This window comes from Mus musculus, chromosome 1, assembly GCF_000001635.26.
Source record: "Mus musculus strain C57BL/6J chromosome 1, GRCm38.p6 C57BL/6J".
Taxonomy (NCBI): Eukaryota; Metazoa; Chordata; class Mammalia; order Rodentia; family Muridae; genus Mus; species Mus musculus.
This window is the reverse complement of record NC_000067.6, coordinates 71,325,663-71,347,846: the sequence shown is the minus strand read 5'-3', so window position 1 is coordinate 71,347,846 and position 22,184 is coordinate 71,325,663. Positions and strand designations below refer to the sequence as shown.

At 39.1% G+C, this 22,184-nt stretch overlaps 1 protein-coding gene and 1 long non-coding RNA gene across 2 annotated transcripts in view; one reads left to right on the top strand and one right to left on the bottom strand.

Moving 5' to 3' along the window:
• Abca12 (ATP-binding cassette, sub-family A (ABC1), member 12) overlaps window positions 1-22,184 on the top strand; it is a 171,821-nt gene that overhangs the window by 67,064 nt on the left and 82,573 nt on the right. Inside the window, exons 7-11 of the mRNA NM_175210.3 lie at window positions 1,083-1,261; window positions 6,272-6,384; window positions 12,086-12,155; window positions 17,482-17,600; window positions 18,577-18,683. Of these exons, the coding sequence (NP_780419.2) occupies window positions 1,083-1,261; window positions 6,272-6,384; window positions 12,086-12,155; window positions 17,482-17,600; window positions 18,577-18,683 (588 nt within the window). The remainder of the gene's footprint in view (window positions 1-1,082; window positions 1,262-6,271; window positions 6,385-12,085; window positions 12,156-17,481; window positions 17,601-18,576; window positions 18,684-22,184) is intronic.
• On the bottom strand, window positions 18,439-20,557 carry Gm39659. Its single transcript, XR_865506.2, has 3 exons — window positions 20,504-20,557; window positions 20,093-20,221; window positions 18,439-18,671 (listed from the first exon to the last, which is right to left on the bottom strand). It is a non-coding gene; the product is annotated as a predicted gene, 39659 (long non-coding RNA).

The following is a 22,184-nucleotide window of genomic DNA, read 5'->3' as shown; positions in this document are numbered from 1 at the left end:
CTGGATCATGTGATCCAAAAGCCATATTTTTTCTGGTTTATTGATAAAGTACAATTATTGATAGTGTGGTGATCAGGTTAGGGGTTCATTATAACTAATGTCCATAGCTTTGCAACAGAATCTAGAAACACCTTATTCTATTATGTATAGCTCTGGTAGTAAGCACTTTGGTAAATATAGTTCTACATGAATATATCTATAAAATATTTCTGACATTTTCCCACACACATTAGTTTTAATGAAAATCCACCAAAAATAGGCATCTTAGTTAGTAAAAGATATGGGAATAATACGGCTACAGCTCCCAGGAAATTTTATAAGGAAAAAAACAAAACAACACTACTCGGGGTCCTGTGGACATAAAAGAGAGGCTGTACATATGAGTTCATGGTGATTGTGGAAGCATGCATAAGACCTATACAAGCTCAAGCTAGACTACTTCCCAGTATGGAGTGGAGAGGTGGGCATGGTGTCTCAGTGCTAGTCAAGGAGGTATTGACATCTGAGAGATGCTGGGCAAGAGTCAGTTTTCTTTGAGAGTGTAGCTCCTGATAAGGTGACCACACTCCAGAGGGAAACTCCTCATCAGGGAATGTATGAACAAGTTGGACTTGATGGGCAAGAAAACAAAAAAAGAGGATGACACAAAGTTGGTTAGGTAGGGAAGTGGGTGTGTGTGTGGGTAGTGGATGAGTACAAGCAAAACACATTGTATTATATTCCCGAAGAACCAATAAAATAAAAGAAGAAAAATACTCAGAAATTAACATGTTCATTTTCTTTTTAATTAAGTTAGCTTTAATTTCTTAATATCTCACTTAGACCATTTTATAACAATACGATTTTGTTAATCAAACTTAAAATATGCTAATATCTGGGACTCAAAAGGGGAAAAATTATCCAATGATTTTGGAAGATGTTCACAGTTTTTCCAAGAAAGAGATGGCTTCAAACAGAGTGAAGATTTGAAAACAGCATGAATGTGAAAAATATGTTTTTTTTTAATCTTTCGGAAGACAGTAAACCATGTGATTACAAATGCTAACGTATCATCTTTTTCCTCTGTGGTTTGGCTTTCGAAGATGTCAAGTGACCCCGACAATCAGAAGAGGGTGTTCCGGGGACTTGTCCAGGTGCTGTCCTTTTTCTCTCAAGTGCAGCAGCAAAGAGAAGTGTGGCAACTTCTGTCGAGCTTACCAGATGTGTTTCAGAATGGCACCTCATTGAGCAGTCTATTTGGTGTTCTTCAAAAGGCAAACAGGTAAATAGATGGAACGTTAACTGGAATACAATTGCTCACAAAGAAGTCTTTAAAAACTCGTTTCTGTGAGATTTACTGTCAGGTAGGTCATTCAAACATTGGAAAAGCACTCCTTGAGCATTCTGCTGGAGACTTTTAGCAATGGAGGTGAGTGTGTCAGCTGAGTGTAGAAGAAAGACACACTGTGTTTGCTCATTGAGGTCAGCAGGCATCCATGAAGAAGCAAGAGGAATGCTCACCTCAGAACTTTGTATCCTTTTGTATCCTGGAGTTTCTGAGAATGAGGCACAGAGCAGACCCAGCTTGGATCAGTAACACAGGATCATTGGGGACAATCTGAGCTCTGTGTACATGTCACTAAGCTAAGTAAGAATAAAATGTCTCAGTGGGGTTTGCACCGTTCAATATAAAATAGCCCTTTCATTCAGTCTAGTTACCTCAATGGGATTGACTTTCCTCATACGGTCTTTCTAAGTCAACCAATGATGCCTTAGTTGGCGTTTCTATTGCTGTGATGAAACATCATGACCCAAAAGCAAGTTGGAGAGGAAAGGGCTTATTCAGCTTACACGTCCACATCACAGTTCATCATTGGAGGAACTCAAGACAGAAACACAAATGGCAGGTTCCTGGAGACAGGAGCTAATAGAGAGACCCTGGATGGGTGATATTTACTTGCTCCTCATGGCTTGCTCATCCTGATTTCTTATAGAACCTATAACTACCAGCCCAGGATTGGCACCAACCACAACTGGCAGGACCCTCCCTCATCAGTCACCAAAAAATGCTTTACAGCAGAAAATGGAGACATTTTCTCAGTTGAGGTTCTCTCCTCTTATATGATTCTGTCTGTAAAGTTGACAGAAGACTAGCTAGTGCAGGTGGAGATGACGTTGTTTGGCATATATGGCTACATGGATTTAAATTTTTCCTTAATCAGTTACATGGTTTGTAAGTTTTTCCTCCCACTCTTTTCCTTGCCTTTGCAAGAGAGTGGCATTTGACTTTGATCCAATTAAGCAACATTGTTTCCTTAATGATCTGGTAAATTTCTGTTGATTGATATATTTGTTATTTTTATTATGGTATCATGATCAGTGAGGGTTCTGAATACTTGGCATGTGCCAGGGTGACAGAGGAACTGACAACAGCCTTAATTTAAAAATTTAAAACTTGTGCTTAATTTAGTTACTAGAAAACTTTTAAATGAGTTTGGAGCATCTTGAATGTGTGGCTTTACTTCTTCAAAATTCTCTAAGTTTAATGGAATTTAAACACAGGGCAAAGCATCTCAATTGAGAGTGGGGGTAGTCTGGAGCTGGGGAGATGGCTCAGAGGTTAAGAGTACATAATTCTCTTGCAGAAGGCCTGAGTTCAAGTCCCAGTTCCCCATCAGGCAGTTCACAACGCCTACGACTCCAATTCCAGAGGATCCAACACCTTCCTCTGGTCTCCAGGGACACCTTCACTAATGTGCACATAATACTCTCTGTCACAAATAATTAAAAATAAATCTCCAAAGGGGAATGCCACTGTGTTAGGTTTCAACAGCTTTATGTGGCCAGTGCATAACATCTTAAAGCTGATCAGTCTTTAATTAGAAAACATTGAATTCACCCCTACGCTAAATTATCCCTTTAAAAAAGAATTCTTTTCAGATCTGGGGAGATGGCTCAGTCGGGGGTGGGGGGGACTTGCTACACAAGAGTAAAGACCTGAGTTCAAATCCCTCACATAAATATGGTGAGGTGGCTGTGTATACCTATAACTTCATCTCTAGGGGAGGAGATCAGTGTATTCCAGGAGTCAGCCTGGCTGAACTCAGTTCAGTAAGAAATATGAAAGTTCAGTAAGTTCCACTGAAATGTGGTAGAATGATGGAGGAAGACATCCTAAAATCTTCTTCTGGTCCCCATTGCTATGTCCTTGGATGTGAGCAATTGCAAACTCATACATGGGTCCCCACAACTGGTCTCCCTCTCGTTTGTACACACCATACTACACACAGGATGATTCTATAAAGAAGCAATATCTTCTAGCAACAATATGCTTGGGTTTCATCCATTACCTGATTTTAAAAAACATATACTTTCACTTGAAAATGAAAAAAATATATATATAATGCAGAGATTTACGCTAACAGTGAATCCGCATTGACGTGCCTACTGTGCTGGTATAAAACACATGTGAAGTTTGAAGATACAGTACAATTAAAGATTTTAAATGTTCTACTAATTTTCATGTCGAATACTGAATGTTTTCAGCTAAATTGAAGTCTGTATTAAAATTGTGTAGCAGTTTTATTTGTTTTTCTAGCTTTTTGAAATATGATTATTAGAAAACAAAATTAAAATTTTTCCATTGCAATTTTATTTTAAAGTAAAAGTTGTATTTTTTGTAATAAATCCTAATCTTATAATTATAATAAATCTTAATAAATAAATAAATTATTATTATCACTAAGATGACAATGTCATTAAAAGCCACAACTTCCTCAAATTTTTATCATCAAATTATTGTCTCTTTGCCTTATTTCACTCTTTGTTGCACAAAACAAAGTGACAAGTAGCCGCCCAGAAAGTTTCACTTTCTTCTTTTGCTTGTCTTTTTCAATTGTAATCTGTATATTAATAATCTTCAGTATCAGATTATGCTGTTAAGGTTACAACAGTAATTAGCAAAAATGAGCAATATCAGAAGGGTCTATGAAAGACTCGACATGATTCCCAGCTTTTATGAGGAGAAGGTTACACTGGGATATGAGTCATGAACCTCTTAAAAAATCTTTATAAAGAAAGTGACTTGTTTTTCATTTCCCTTTTATATGATAAATAAAAAAAATCTATGAAATATATCTTGATCCATGGCTTAACGTACTTCAGAGAGGATGAGAGCCCGCATCACTAGTGCTTGAATTTGCTAAAAATAAATTCAGCAGGAGTGGTTGGGTTGGGAAGCAGGGCTGGGGGAGGGTATAGGGGACTTTCACGATAGCATTTGAAATGTAAATGAAGAAAATATCTAATAAAAATAAATTCAGCTTACTGACAGTTTATTAATAATATTAGTAAAAATTATGCTGGTTGACATCATTAGATTGACAAGTGTTCAGTCCTTCATTTTGAAACAATAGATTGAGATGTTAGGCTAACTAGCGAGATTGGCTGTAAATTAGCTGAAATCAATACAATATGGAGCCCATTCAGCCGGTGTCCATGGTTACCAGAGTTCAGAGACAACTCAAAGAACCAGGGGATTCTCAGTAGGCTAGAATTATACTACTGAAGACCCAATGCAAATGACAAGGTTCTTAGAGCAAATATAAAAATGTCTCAAATGTTGACTGTTACACAGAGAAAGCAGAAGAGAACAAAATGCAGCCACAACCCTGTGGCTGAACACTCTAAGCACACCTGGGGTAATAAGGCAGCCGTGTCTGGGGTTCTGTGCACAAATGGTCTCTGTTCCTCCTCCCTGCCACATTGGTGCAGTTTTTATGCTAAAGTAGACTTGGAAATTAGCCAAACCAGCTCTGCTTATTACTAACCAGGCAACCTTGGCAAGTTATTTAACTTTTTGTCTGTGTAGCTTTGGCTGTCCTGGAACTAACTCTTTGGACCACACTTGCCTTGAACTTACAGGAACCTGCTTGCCTCTGCCTCCCCAAGTGCTGGGATTAAAGTCCTGGTCAGTTATTTAACTTTTTAAACTATATCCATTTGAAAAGGCAAAACAAATCAAATTAGTTTCCTGGAAGCATCTGAGAATCAAATTTTTAAAATACATGCACACATAATCTATGTATATTTGTTTTATATATATTGTATAAACATGTATACAGATTTATATACATGTTTATATATTATGCTAGAAATTACCTAAGAGATATTCACAATATAGGTTTCATTCATACCTATGGGGTTAAGACTAACATCTTTAAGATGATAAAGATTCCAAAAATACTGTAGAATGTGCAGGTCCTCCCTACACACACACTCGATCTAGTGCTGGAGAAACATTTCAGCTTTCCCTTGATAAGGAAAAGGTAGTGGCTGATTTGTGCTGTATCAGTTCTGCAGTGGCAAGTGGTTGGCAGTGGTCTTTTGTACTCAAAGCTGGGAACCAACAAGAGGACTCAGGGGTAAAGGGTACCTGCTACTCACGTCAAAATGCTGACTCGGCTCTGATTGCTGGTACAAATCACTGTATTTGTGAGATTGCGACAGCCCTCATTCAGTAGCCAAGTCTCTTTTAGAAATGCTAATGACCATAAAGAGACAAAAGGATATTTCTTGAATAATTAGTTGTTACTTGGAGATGGGGAGGAAACTCAAGCAAAAGTGAATTGCTTTTGGGAAAAAAAATAGTGTGTCCCCGGTGTGGACTTCCTGTTTAATTGATTATATAACTCACAGAAAGCCAATGTGGGGTGTTTGGAAATTAAGTTTGAGTTGCATTTGGAGTAGTGCCTGTGGGCCACTTATACAGTGGGGCAGAGTACAGTCTTTAATTAGCATGAGATCTGCTTTAAAAATTATAATTTCTTTAGCAAAATATTCATATATATGACATGCTTATATAATTACTCCTGAAACTGGATCTAAGATTGATTGATTTCTACAAAAATAGTTTTCTAGTATTTTTTCCTTTAATTAAAAAAAAAAAGAAAGTTTCATTTCACCGTGGGCTGCTGAACCCACTTGTTTATAATTCTTAACAGGAAAAACAAAAACAAAACGCCTGATAGGGCCTTTGCTCCCTCACTTCAGGGTCCTTGAGTACAAATCCTTATAATTCCGGAAACATTAAATTCTCTGTTCTGGTTCAAGAACAGTGTTGGGAGATTTTGTGCATGAATAGACAATGAAGTAATTAAATTACAAAAGCAGCATCTTGTCTTTTATAGGAATCATTTTCTATACTGTAGCCATTTTCTCCTTGAATAACCTTTTGTTTCTGTCTGTGAGCCTTGATACACAATCTGGTTTAATTTGTTTCTCCGCTCATTAGGGTGCTGCTGGTAGTGCAGAAGGTTTACCCACGTGTTCAAACTGATGAAGGATTCAGCACCCTCCAGAAGTCTGTTAAACATCTGCTGAACACTCTGGACTCCCCAATGCAAGGTATAGCATTTCCATTTTGTTGTATTAATACAGCATCACAAATCCCATCAGAAAAATGAAGCAGAATACAGCTGATGCAATCACGTACATACACACACACACACACACACACACACACACACACACACACACTCACACACACACTCACACACACACTCACACACACACACACACTCACACACACACACTCTCTCTCACACACACACACACACACACACACACACACACACACACACACACACATACACACAGAGGGAAATGTAAAGAAAGGAAGCTATGGCCGAAAAAATGAATTCCTAAAAGTTTTCTTTATGTAAAAATGAGCTCTCTTACTGTACAAAATCACGTTTATGTTTGGAATAGAAAATGAATATCAGATAGTAAACATAATCAATAGATTAACATTATCACATTTTGGAACAAAAGCCTAAAGTGAATTATAAGATTTGTGTCCTTTTTTGTTTGTTTGTTTTTGTTTTTGTTTGTTTGTTTGTTTTTTGAGACAGGTTCTCACTATGTAGCTCTGGAAATCACTAACGACATAGACCAGGCTGGTCTTGAATTCACAAAGATCACCTGCCTCCTCCTTCAAAGTGCTGGGGTTAAAAGTATGTGCCACCACAACTGGCATGCACCCCCATTTCTATCCTCAAATTAAAAAAAAATCAGAAAGAATGTTTCAATGGTAAAAATATATGCTCATTCAACCTCTTGAAAATGCATGGTAGATATCCTAGCATAAATTATCTATCAGTAAAAGTCAATCACCCCCAGGAAGACAAAAGATAGCATGTTGCATGAGTTGAAAATGTCACCTCTGAATATGTGGAATGTCATTACCTAGAAACCACATGGAGACGGCCAGGTGGACACACGCAGGCACACACAAAGGTTTAGAGCGGTGAGACTCAAATCCCCGCTGCCGAAGCAAACACAGGTTAACATTTACCTCTTCAGAATGAATTCAGAATTATGCTTTTTTGTCTGCATTTGCCGGTTTTTAAACAAGTAGCCTTCTGCTTTTGGATTCTAAAGTAAGCATACTGCGAGCGTCAGACAAAAAGCTCCTCGTGTTGTCTCAGTTGCCTTAAGAAAGGCAGGTGCTAGAAGCCTGGGAAGAATTCTCAGTGCAGAGTCCGACATACTTATATACCAGCTTTTGCTGGCCAAGAGACGTTTCCTATCTACAGTTACGAATTAGTGACTCTTTTGCATGGTTGATTGTTTCTAATGCTAATGTTTTTATGAACACCAGAAGAGGTTTACTCTCTTAAAAGTCTAGGCCAGAGAACTAGACAGTGTGTTAATTACTTCTTGTGGATTTTTTTTAATATTTGCATTTTAAAACTTGAGGATTTCATGTTTCTATGATCATTATCTTTTTTAATCTTCAGACTTACATCTTAAATTAATAATAATAAAATAATATAATTAATAATAATAACATAATATAAAGCAAAGTGATCAACTCAAGGTTTTTTTCCCCAGAACACAAAAGCATATCTGTGCTTTAGAAGCCAAAAATAAACAATAATTCCTACTAATGTGACAGCAAAACCTTTTTCTGGTGAATGATGTAATTCAGTTTTCTATATTTCCATAATTAACAGTGGTCAAGACTTATATCTTTGACTATGTTAATGATCTGGAAAATGTTAAGTGTTAAGACATGCAATTGGGTGATCAAGGTAACACGGAAATGCAGCCAGACAAAGTTATTTTTATCTGCATAGTTGGATGTGTATAACTCCTCTCTGTTATTAAATCTCAGCATGAGTGAGGTCAGCAGTCTGAGGGGAGCAGCACAAACCCAGTCACCTCTGTTTCCCTAGTCATTAATCCCAGCTTGGACAGAATCTTCATGGCCTTTGAAAGGTTTGCACTGGGATTCCTGGGAATCCTCCAGGAAACTCAAATTCAAGCCAGTGATGCTAACTCATCTACATGAGAGTTTCTGACCACAGTGACCACTTGCCACCCTGGCCAGGACACTGCATGCTTAGTCTTGGTGGTGTCTAGTCTTATATTTGAAGGCTATGTACTTGTCCCCTAGGCGTTGTGTTGCCGTAAGGCACAGGATGTGGTGACTCATAGTAGAGCTGCTTGTCTTCTGCAGCTCTTACAGGAGCTTTTCTTTCTCAAAAAGGAAGAGAATAATAGTACTTTCTGCGTCAATGCTAAATGATTTTATTATCAAAACAATTCTGAGATATTACCCATTCCACAGTTGGCTTGCCATGTATTACTCTGCCAGCAAGAGGCCAATCTGAGAGTGGACCCTGGACCTATCTGTTCCCAAAGCCAGGTTCCTTAAGCTCTTTATAGGTGACTCCAGTCATGCATCCTTTCAGACATACTGGGACACAATTTCTCACTGGAACACGTCAGTGCCTGCCACCATCAGACCGCACAACTTCTATTCAGCTACTGATGGAGTGTGACATGTCATGTCGCACTTCTTCCCACATGACAGGTTTCAGAGCCATGCTCCAGTATCCTACACAGTCTGATACAGCCAGACTCCCTGCTCCTTATCCCATGCCTCTAATCCAGACTGAATAAGAAATACACTTAGGGCACCTTTGGAAGCCTCCACATCAGCCAGGAAGAAATGGAGATACTATTGTCTCCTATCTTTGTAGTAAGGTGTCTAAATCCTGTACTCTGTCCCACCTGGGGTCTCTGGGCTCCCAATACTCAATGCTTCCTTTTATGAAGACTGAGTTTCAGGAGCAGAGGTCACTTTTGTGACTCATGAGTATGTACTTCTTTGCAAAGTCATAAATCCAGTGAAACAGTATTTTAAAATAGAGAACAGGAAGGGCAAGATTGCTGGGGTGGTGACAAGCACTTCCTTTGATAACCTGATGACTTCCCAATGTGTGTTATGGCATATATATATGTATATATATATATGTGTGTGTGTGTATATATATATATATATATATATATATATATATATATATATACCAACATTTACACATATACTGTGCACATGTGTTATAATAAATAAGAAAGTAAAAGTTGATTATTAAAGCAAAGTAATGTTTCCAGGCTTAGTGCCAGCATGTTTATTCTCATATTATGCATCACACCCACAATATGCAGACAGGCTAGATGCCCACCAACACATGAATAGATAAGGAATATAATGCATATATACACAGTGAAACTTTCAAGTGTTAAGAACAATAAAATTATGAAAATTTCAGGAAGATAAATGAAGCAAGGGAGCATTATGTTAAGTGAAAAAAACCCAGGCTCGGAAAGACAAATACCAGGTTTACTATTACCTATTGAACCCATATTTAAGTTTAGGTAGATAAATAGGCGATAAATAGGAAGAAAATTAAAAAGGAGACCAAGAAAAGAGAGAAAGAATCTAAAGGGGGGATGGATAAAGAGAGAGTAGTGGAATGTATGTACCATAGAAGCAGAAGGTGATGCTTTGGAAGGATGAAGAGGCTCAGCAATCAGGAGAAAGAAGAGAAGGGAGTAAGGCAGTGGGGGGCAAATAAGGACAAAGTATGACAATCTACATATATACATACATACACACATACATACACATACACACATACATATACAACAGGCATACACATATACACAAACATTCATACACACATATACATACACAACATAACACACACACATAAACATATCCATACATGCATACATACACATACATACATACATGCATACATTATATACGTGTGCATGTATTACAGGAAAATGTCACAGCAAGGTGGCTCAGTGGGAAGAATGATGATGAAGTTCAAACTGAGACTCACAAGAAGTAGAAACCCGACTCTCAAAGTTGACTTCTGATTGCAACACTCATTCTGTAGAATGCCTGAGAAATCAATTAAATAGATAAATATAAATAGAAAATGTAGAAATCATCACAATGATACCCATTTCTTTGTATGCTACTCCCCCAAAGTAATAATAATTTTAAAAAAACAAATTTTACCAATGCAGAGGGTTATCTAGATGTCTGTGGACACCATTTTATACATGCCTAATCCAACAAAAGTCAAAGAAGTAAAAATCTTGCTTTTTAATGGTTTTAATATTTTCCCATTCATTTTGGTCTGTCTGGCCTACTGATAAGAATATTTCTTCCAAAGGACTTTATAGCTTTCAGCGAACAGAGGGAAAGGTTTCTACTTAACTTCATAGTGATAACATGGAGTTAATTTCTGTTGATGAGTCACTTTTATGGCCTGAGGGAAAAGAGAAATTCTATAACTAGAGTGTGTCCAAATGCCGGCCAAGTTGCTGGTAGCCTCACACACGCATTCAACATGAGCAACATAGACTTTGGAAAAAATAGTTCCGCAAACATTTCGACTGAAAAAAAATCATAAAACTCAATAGATTTCTGTCCTTAATTTTTCAATATTTAGGTATCAAAGAGTAATGTTATTACTAATACTGATCAAGTGGATTTATTGTGGGTGTCTTTGTTGCTGGTCTTTTAACTTGATTGTCCATGTTTTATAAGGAGGACAATAATATTCAACTGCCCTTTGGATAAATCTCAGAAAACTTCACTCCACTGAACAGGAAAGCTGAAAAGGCCATTCTGGCAGTTACTCGAGGCCAAGTCAACATAGACATGAACAATTCAGAAAATGGAAGAGGGCGGGTATTAAATCCTGGAATATTATTTTACCTATACATTTATTTCAACAGGGCAGAAAACATTTAAAAAGCATGTATCTTTGCATAGCTTTGCACACGGGCAGTTTTCCAAGACTGGAGGGTGCATGACCTAGAAATGGAAGAGCCATTGCAGTGGCTCATACAATATCCTATTGGAAACAGAGAGGCTACTGTTAAAACAGGGTGGCACCAAAGCATGCTGGTCCTTGGTGAGCAGCATCCCAAAAGGAGGCTGATACTCTTCCAAAGCAAGGTGGCCTAATGCGACGGATTTAGTGTTTTCATTTATGCCGTGACTGCTTAAGGAACTTTTCATTTCCAGTTTTCATGTTGTTTCTGCATCTACTTTCTCTTTATCATTCAACTTACATAACAAGCAGAATCATTGACTGTTTTTTTTTTAACTTCGGGGCACAAATTTCAGAGGTTACTACAGTTTCAATGCAACCAGTTTAGTAGTCCAGATCAACCCCCCTCCACCGCCGACACAGCTTCTTGTTTTCAATAACGACTGCACGATCCTATTTACATTGAGCAGTGCTTCTTCACAGCTGCATGCGGCGATCACGGCCTGCTCTTTTTGAAATAAAGTACAGATTGCTGAGGGCAAATGTTTCCTAGGTGCACATCTGAATTGTCTGGGGATGGGGAGCGGGGGAAGGGAGACAGAGAAAACTGTCCAGTGGCACATTAGACTGAAAGTGGTTTCATTTGATTAACAAGTTGCTTGGTGCTCAAGCTTCATTATGGTGTTTGAAAGTCACCTGTGAAATCGGGCCTTGGGACAAAATATGGTCTGATATGTGAACGAAAAACAAATAAACTGGGATTATTTTAATTAACAGACACCATTTCCTACCAACACCTTACATATTTCCAAAAAAAGGAAAATGAATAGCATTTGTTTAAAAAAATGCATCTTTTCTTTCCACTATTAATTTGATTTATGGCTTTTTTTGGGGCGGTGAGAAGTAAAGTATCTTTGAACAAACATGTTCTATGTTGACCTGTTTATTATTGATTATTGCTGTAGGTGACAATTCAACGCACGCATGGAGTGATGATGATGAGCAGACACTGTCCCCGAGCAGTCTGGCTGCACAGTAAGTAGTGTTTCCAAACTGTGGGCTGACCGGCTGAACAAACCACGCCTCTCCTTCATAAGCACGGAAAACCATGCTGAATCAGAGGGCATTATCAAACTGTAGTAAAGTTGCAACGAGTTTGGGCATATTATTTAATACAGGTTTTCTGAGATGTACTCTGCCAAGACAGGAAGGGTTTCCTTGTACCTGTGAGGAGAGTCTTGTGGGCACTTGTCTCCAGATTCATAAGGTCTTTCTCCATGAAAAATGCATAAGCATCTGCCTTAGGCTGTTCAGTTCCTGTGGCAAAATACCACAGACAGGGCAGCTGGTTAATGATGGAGACTTGTTTTTCACACTTCTGGGTAAGCCTAAAATCAAGGTGCAAGCAGATTTGATGTCTAAGAAGAGCCAACTTTCCAGATCATAATGGACACCTTCTTTCCAAGCCCCCCGCCCCTTTCTTTTTTTGTGGTTTTTCGAGACAGGATTTCTCTGTGTAGCCTTGGCTGTCCTGGAACTCACTCTGTAGACCAGGCTGGCTTCGAACTCAGAAATTCGCCTGCTTCTGCCTCCTGAGTGCTGGGATTAAAGGCGTGCACCATCATTGCCCGGCCCAAAAGCCATTTTTTTTTAAATAGGCTACCAATCCCCTTCATAAGAGTTTTGTCCCCAAAGACCCGACATCATCACCTTGGCACCTAGAGTGTCAATATATAGAATTCAATATTCAGGCCAGAACAACACCCAGAATTTTTACATTGCTATTTCTTTGGAGTTTTAAAGAGTCAAGATGTTCTTAGAGCCTAATCAAGATAATGCAAATTTTGTCTGCTCTCAGTAATGTTCACATAGCAGGGGGAAAAAGATTACAAATCATTTAATTTTGGACTTCCCTAGGAAATGACAGCAGTCACCATGGTGTCTAAAGACCACAAGCGTGAGCAGATTTTGAAGGAACTCATAATTAGGACAGGGAATGCAAGCCGTTCCCTGATATATCTAACTTAGGTAAATTTAGAGTCTGTTGCTCTTGTGGGTAAAGGTTGCTTTAGCTTGAGAAATCATGCTATTGTGGTTCCAAGAATTTAGTCACACCAAATACATCCTTGTAACTAGAAGGAATTTGCACAATTAAATTTGAAGAGTAAAACGGCAAGGACAGGTTGCTCAGTGGTACCAAACATAGTTAGGGAAGGGACATGAAGTTCCAAAGTGTAGTTGCTTAGTAAACTGACTAGAGAGAGCAGTGATGTGCTTGCTATACATGGGTCGGAGGGATGGCTCAGCAGTGAAGAGCACTGGCTTCTCTTTTGGAGGACTCAGGTTCCACTCCCAGCATTCACATGGAAACTCACATGCATTGCTACTGCCAATCCCAGAGAAGACAACATCCTCTTCTGGCTGCCACAAGAACTGCACACACAGAGTGCATAGGCATGCATGCAAGCCTAACATCTATGCACATAAAAAAATCTTACAAAGTGAGATAGGTCTCATGTAGCTTTGGTTGGTCTATACCTTGCCATCTAGACAAGGTTGGCCTGCTTCTATGTTTGGAGTTCGAGGATTAAACTTATGTGCTATCATATCTAGCATAAATAAAGTAAAATATTTTTAAAGGTAAGAGAAAAGGATTTTTGACTTTTTGTCTTGAAGAAATAATAAATGATTGAGAAATACACTTAAAACCATTTGAACATTATATAGTGTGTACATACTAAAGTATTGTATTGCATCCCATAAATGGGCCTGCTCTTTGTTTTTATACATCATTTAAAATAAACTAAATCGACAACCAAAAATACTTATTTTAACCATTCTGTTTTTCTAGGATAAAATTTAATGGAAAGGTCTCTAACTACAGGCAAATCCTGGGTAAAAATCCACTTCTGGCCCCACTTCCATCCTCCATGCTGGCTGATCCAGGTTCTTCTCTCAAGGAATTCTTGGACAGTCTCACTTTAGCTAGGTTGCTATGTTTCAGATATCTGGGCCTTTTGATATCTTCCCTAGATAACCATCATATTTAATAATAACTTACAAAAAAACTCTTTAAACTGACACAGTGGATGCTTGCTGCTGATACCAGCTATCCCTGTCAGAGCCTACAGGCATGCATAACACTGACAGCACTCAGCACTTCTGTCTTGCAAATCCCTCAGCAGTTGCTGTCGGCTTATTAGAGGGAATTCAATACCCATAAGATGAGTCTTGTTGTGATTGATGAAATTAAGGAGATTCTTTAGACTTTCTTTCCATTTCCATTTTAAAATAATCACACCGTGGCACAAGACAAAAAGGCTTTTGGCTTAGCTTTTTCTAGTGACAGCTACTCAATACCACTCGTCTTATAGCTTTGCACTATTATTCATGTTCTAATGTCTTTCTAAAATGTATGTGCTTGTGTGCGCCTGTGCACATGCACACACATGTGTGTTTTTATCCATACCTTAGCTTTTATTGTAGGCACTTGGGTGAAGATAGGATTTCATATGAAGGATTTTAAATTAGTCATTTAAAGGACTCACAGCATTGATACCAAAGCAGTGGCATGTATATGTTGTCTAAAATTTTGCATATATTAAAGCATTTTAAAAGTTGATATCAGTGCTTTCTACAAAAGTAAAGGGAAGGGTTATATGGTTCTTCTAGGTCATCTCCAGTTCACCTATTGTGGGAGGTTAGGCCAACAGTTTGCTACTGAACACTGCTGCCTGAGAGAGCTGGCTCTACAGTGTTGTATATCCTGCAGTGGGAAACAAGAGAGGGAAGGTGCAGGAAGGTTAGAGCCATGAGAACCTTCCTACTGGAACCAGTGCACAAGAAGCCATCCAGAGATGCCTCGTTGGCAGACAGGTTCAATGACTTATATCTCTGTAGCTTCCCATGTCTATTTTACAGATGAATGTATCTACTCAATGCTCACACACACACACACACACACACACACACACACACACACACACACACACAATGTACGTGCTAGGTAGTCTTTTCTGGTCAGAAAGGATGGAGAACAAATTTAAATGGGTAATTTCTCCAAAATGTGCACCGGAGACATGCTTATCTTGAAATCTACACTTGTTACTACAAAGAAAAGAAATAAATGGATAACTCTCCCCCCCCCCCCCAATAATAGATACACTCGGTGGTTTCCAGCTGTTTCCATAATTCTGTTGGTCTATTGTTTGGCATTTTGTGTCCCTAAATCTTGATATTTAGTTTGTCCTTAGCATCTTTTAATACATCTTCCTATTTCCATTAATATTGTCACATATTCAAAATCAATGGGACAGGATCATCTCCTTTCTTCCTCTCTCTCTCTCTCTCTCTCTCTCTCTCTGTGTCTATCTATCTATCTATCTATCTATCTATCTATCTATCTATCTATCTATCTATATCTACCATCTATCTCTCCCTCCTTCTCGCTCTTTCCTTCCTCCCTTTGTTCCTCTCCCCTTCTTTCCTTCCTTCTTTTCTTCCTTCCTATATTTTTTCCTTTCTTCCTTTCTTTCCTGATCTTTATGACCTTAGCTGGCTAACCATGGATTGAGAGACAGTCCATTAAACTCATCTACATGCAGGCATGATTCAGTGTTCTACAGCTAACCTATACAAAGAAGTTGGCATCATTAGCGATCCTACTCCTGTCATGCTATTATTAGTTATAAGGTGATTTAGTTTGGAAATGCAGCTGACAGATGGTTCCTTTTATTTGGGCTATACAAGTTAGTCTAAACCCATACTCCTTGCCCTTTATTCGCCAATTGATGAATGGCATTGATTACCTACATGGAGGCTTTGATAAATGATAAAGCTAAGTGTTGAAAGCTTAGAGATCTAAAGCAAGCAAACATGGTGTTTTCCACAGTCTCTAGACAAGGAAATACCTAAGCAAGAGCTTTTAGAATCAGTGCTTTAAAATAAACATTTGTGGTCCATTAGAATGGCTCAGTGGGGAAAGGCCTTTGCTGCACAAACCAGTGACCCTAGTCCTATCCTTGGGACCTCCATGATGGAATGAGAGAGCCAACTGTAGCAAATTCCTCTACAATTCCACACATGTTCTGTGAAATTTGCACTTCTTACTCCTACACAATAAATAAGTGGAAAAATTTAAAAGTCTGGGCTGTAGCAAACACAGAAGTGGATGCTCACAGTCAGCTATTGAATGGATCACAGGGCCCCCAATGGAGGAGCTAGAGAAAGTACCCAAGGAGCTAAAGGGATCTGCAACCCTATAGGTAGAACAACATTATGAACTAACCAGTACCCCAGAGCTCTTGACTCTAGCTGCATATGTATCAAAAGATGGCCTAGTCGGCCATCACTGGAAAGAGAGGCCCATTGGACTTGCAAACTTTATATGCCCCAGTACAGGGGAACTCCAGGGCCAAAAAGTGGGAGTGGGTGGGTATGGGGGACTTTTGGGATAGCATTGGAAATGTAAATGAGGAAAATACCTAATAAAAAGTATTTAAAAAATGTCTGAGCTGGTAGCTCAATGATAGAGCCCTTGCTTGGCCTTCAGAAGGCACTGGATTCACATCATGGGGGAAAAAGTTTAATAAATGTCTTGAATAATATTAATGTATTTCATCCTACAGAATATCAAACTATCAATGTTTATCCATATATTTGTCACTTTCATTTATATATGTATATAAAATTACTCTAACTTCAGGGGGAAAAAAGAAGAAGGCACTGGATTCAATCCCTATCACCAGAAAAATATTAAAAAGAAAAAATATATATGATGGGAATTATAATTAAAAATTACTCTTATGACCAATAAAGTGTGTTCTTGCTGCCAAGTTGGAGACTTTTCCTAGCATTGCTTTATTTCTTTTTAATGTTCCTTCGGGATCCAGAGTTGTTGGCCCACATTTAAACATCCCAAGGCTTCTTTAATATTAGTGCTTTGTCCTATATTATTAGCTGTGCTAAGAAAAGTCTCACCTATTAACATTTTGATAAGATACAAGTTAGTATTCGACCGAACCTGTTATTTTGCCTATTGTTCAGCATAATTCAAGGTATACATCTTGCAAACAGGCATTAGCATTTACTCCCTCTTTGTCACTTAAAATCTAACCACAGCCAGTGATGAAAGAAGCCACAGAATGGAGAAGTAGCTCTTATGGTTGAGGTAGCAGGGAATACACCACACACACACACACAAGCACACATTCAGAGGTGTGCTGCCTCTGGACAGCAGGGCTTGGTGAAGGAGGGGATCCAATTTCACAGCAGTTTTGGTACCCAGGCCAAAAAATTGCAGTTTAAATGACTTTGCTTCCATTTTCCGAGGCCTGATCACATGTTCTCATCTCATTCACAGGCTCCTGATCCTGGAAAACTTTGAAGATGCCATCTTGAACATATCATCAAATAGTCCATATTCTCCTTATTTGGCGTGTGTAAGGAACATGACTGACAACTTGGCTAAGGGATCACCAGGTGATGCTCTCAACTCCCCCAATGATCTCAACTTCTGTTCTAATTGGCTAAGACATTAACTTATCAAAGGATAGTTTTAAAAAAAACCCACTATTCTTGTTCATAGGTATACTTCTGTTTCAGCTAAGTGATTTAATATTAGAGTGGAATTTCTAACATCATTATGCTGGCCTCTTGCTGCTGCTTGCACCGCATGGTCAGCTGAACAAATTTTAGCAGGATGGTTTTGTACTAGATAATGTGATAAAGGTTACCTGGACGAACTTCCCAATATTTCAGAGTCATTAGGAGTTTATGCAACCCTTCATGACATTCTCTGGGACCTTAGTGCTCTTGGGTTGTTGAAAAATTAAGACAAGTAATCAGGGACTCCAAAGTTCTCGAATATTTCATGAACAAAGGCGACCATGTGCCAGGCTACTTCTTGCCTTCACACATTGAATTTTCATTTTTTTTTAAACCTACGTAAGCAATGATAAATACTACAGCCAATCGTTTTCCACTATTTTCACACACATTCTTTCTTACCTATACCACACAGTATCAAGAAACAGTACGACACATATCTAAGCCTGGAGTTTATTTCCCCAATACTAATAAATTATGGCTAAAAGTACATACTTGGATACAGTGACTATACAGTCAGTCTCCCCCAACATATTCCAACCTAGTATATCCCAGAGTCAGAAATAAAAGAGCATGATTTTATTCACAAAGAGCCAAAGGCATGCGGTACCTTCCCTAGAAACATCTTTTATCTCTAAGCAGCATATCTGCGAATATTTTAAAAAATAATGAACTCTATAGTCCACATGGTTCAAGGGAAGGTTAATTTTCACTCGTTTTATATTTATATTGAGCTACAACATTATTCTAAAAACTCCTTGCTGATAAGTCCGGATAAAAGTCTCTTTCCAGCGTGCTCCCCGGGTAACCTTGTGATTCTCATAAAGTCATTCTCCCCCCTCCTCTGCAGACAATCTAAAACTTCTGCAGTCCACAATTCACTTCAGAAAATCTTTCCTTCAAAATGGCTCCTCCGAGGACAGCTTCCCTCCATTTCTTGAGATCCTGAAATCCAAGGTAAGCCGAGAAAGGAAATATAAATAACGAAATAGCAACCCTTCTGGTGATACGCTAGGAAGATTCAGTTAAAATATCTGATGATTACAGGTGACCTCCTTTCCCCTGCAGCTCTGTTCTGGCCAAATGGTGACAAAGGTGCTTGGCTTTACATAATATCCTCAATGTCGGCCTCAGCATAAGATTATCATACGAGCCCACTTACAGTGCTCATCAGCATCCATAAACATTTCACAATGTAGCTATCTTATTAAGCTTCATAACGTGGGACTTCACTGTATTATTATTACTTTTTTTTCAAATTGTCTTGCCTTTAGCTTTTCTATATATAAAAGTAGATTTCAAAAGCTAATATCCCGACTTCACAGTGCTCAGAGGTCTCAAATATTAACATATCTGTTTCTCTTGTCATCACACCAGACACTAGGAAGTCATGTTAAAAGGCCTGACCCTGAAGAAGGACAGGGAGGAACCAAACATGCAAATCTCTTAAGCTCAAGTCAGCTCCTGCTCGTTTGTCTATTGTTCACCCCGTGTACAGATTATCAGGAAATTCATTTTTAAAGCAACTCTATTAAGTCTTGAAAACAGTTTTCCTAGTAAGAACTGCAGTTTAATTGGATTTATGTAGCCTGGGATAAAGTTAAATTAGAAGTGGTTTATTTAGGGCAAGCAAGTGATTTGCTGTGTGGTAAACAAGCCGTAATTAAGCAGGCACGCAAAACATTATGTCCATGTATATTACAGATAAATGTGCTCATTAGACTACCTACCTTTTAGCCCTACTTTTCTACATGAATCAAATTTTCTAATGTACTTAATTTAGTGTTATCTTAATTTATGCAAATGAGAAAGAAGGCATACATTCACCCAGAAAGCTTTTATTCATCGTTCAAGAATCAGTATAAATGTCACTTCTGCAACACTAGTTTATCGCTTTTCCCTTGTTTTCCAGACAGCAATGCCCCCTTTCACTTATTTTATATGTGTACTGAACTATGATATCATCCTAACAAAACTCCTCGCTGATAGGTCAGATGAAAGTCCCTTTCCGATGTGCTACCCAAGTCATCTTGCGATCCTTACAAAGTCATTTTTCCTTCCTCCTCTGCGGGTAATGAGAGACCTCCGCAATCCACAATTCACTTCAGAAAGTCTTTTTTTTTTTTTTTTTGAAATGGCCCCTATGAGGACAATTTCCTCTTTTATTTATAAAACAATAATCTCCATCCCTCGAATTCTTGTAATCCAGCCAGGGGAAAAGTCAGGAAGGAAGAAGTTACGATTGTAACGGAGAAAGACAAAGGATGCGGTATGCAGACCGACAGCGTGTAAAGATGGGCTATCTAACTCAGATTATGGGGTGCAAAGGTGAAAGGGAGAAACTCGGCCAAGAATATGATACTTACTCTGAGTTTTGAAGGCTGTGCATCATTAGGTTACACTCATGCATTCCAGACACAGAAACTCGAGCTTGTAAGAAGCCTGGGAGGTATTTGCTTCAAAGATGGCTACCTAGAGTCACAGGAAGAAGGTACCTATGGGAAAGTCAGGAAAGGGCCTTTAGAGAAAGGCCACGCCCAGGTCCTACAGACATCTGTTAGTCGAGGGGTTTGAGTTTGGCATCAAATATGAAGAAGGCTAATTTTGTATTTTAGAAAGAGGTTAGGTTGGGAGAATGTTACGTGGGCCAAGTCTGAAATAATCTAAGCCAAAAACAAAAACAAAAACAAAAACAAAAAAACCACGGCCTGTGCGGAGTCAGCGCAGTCAGGGAACAGAAGGGAGAAGAGCTTCAACTTATGGTTTAGGAAGCCAACCCGAGGTGGGGCATGAGGAATCCGGAGCTCTCCGGACTGAGACTTCCGGCCTTTGGAAGGCCGTAGCTTGCTAGCATCATAATTTGCCGTGTCGGGGGGGTGGGGGGGAGGTGGGGGGGGGTGGGTGAGTGAGGGGGATATTACTTCCCTAGAGTAGAAACTCCGAGGAATTCAGGCCTTCTTTATCTCTAAGAGCACATTATCTCTAAATGAAAGCTATGATTCATGAGAATATAAACGAGGCTATTAAGGTGGAATGCCAACAATAGCTCTGTGTTCTCTGAGCTGCTACTCGGCACATGGCCATGAAAGAATGAAGCCAGGCGCCTATGGTTTTTATAAGTAGAGTGACCATTGCTTCCTTCCATCCTCAGCATGGCAGTCATTTGGAGTCCATAGGCCTCCGAATTTTATTCATGGAATTCCTTGCAGCAGGCTAGACCCTCCAAAACACCCAGTGTCTGCCCATTTACAAAATTTCCTTCTTTCAGCCTCTGCCTACACATTTTGTTGGAAAGTGTCTGTGTTCTTTTCTCTCCTTGTTGCCTGTTCTTTTTTTTTTTTTTTTTTTTAATCTATTTTACTCCCTCTGGTTCCTTTGGTAGAAAGGGAGACTTCTTGACTGCATAAAATAAATTTCTTATGTTGGGCAGGAATGTAGACAATGTATACTATGTTTAATGTAATGCCTTAAAAATTTTTGAAATAGGCACACACACACACACACACAGAGAGAGAGAGAGAGAGGGGGGGCACTCTATTTACTGGCTAAGGGCTCAGGAGCATTGAGGGCTTATCAGTTTATGTCTATAATACTATGGAATCTTCACAATCTTGTGAATTAAATTTCTCCTTTATTTGGGAGCTACTGGGTAATGGGGAAGCCTGTCATAGCTAGAAATGGAGTTAGTAAGGGATCATTACCCAATTATCGGCCTGAACCTCTGCCTATGATGACAGAGACAGAGCCTCTAGGTAGGGCTTTGGAAAATATGTAGTCTAAGGTTAGCATATGCTTTGTTTAAGACAACATCTCACTACATAGCCCTGGATGGCTGTGTAGCCCATACTGGACTTGAAAGCACAATCCTCCTGCCTCTGCCTCCTGAGTGCTGGGATTAGAAGTGTGCACCACCACCTCTTGTTATGTTAACAAATGCTGTTGAATGTATATGTGAGTTGCAGACACGTGTGTCTGTGTCCCCATGCGCTCATGTGCACACACGCAGAAGCTGAAGGAAGACTTGTGGCGCCTTCCTTTATCACTCTCCACCTCGATGCTCTGAATCAGGGTCTCTCGCTGAGCTGGAAGCAAGCCAGTGAGATGGTGGGATCTCTCCCTCAAGCTCCCCTGGGGCTATAGGCATGAGTAGGCAGAGAGTGTTGGGGATTCAATCTCAGATCTTCATGCTTGCAGAGCAAGCAACTTTATTCACTGAGCCATCTCTGTATCAACACTAACAAACACTTTAAAAGAGAACTATAGTCACTGGGTTTATGCTTCATGAAGCTTCTAGAAGAGCAAGCTCAATGCCTGTATTGCTCTTGGGATAAAAGTACTGAGTTATGACACTTGTGAAAATCTTGAGGTTCCTCCTTGGTGACTGTACGCTTCTCAGCACCCTTAGTATTACTGACTCTGATTTACATTCTTGTTTCAGAGAACCAATCCAACCTAAGC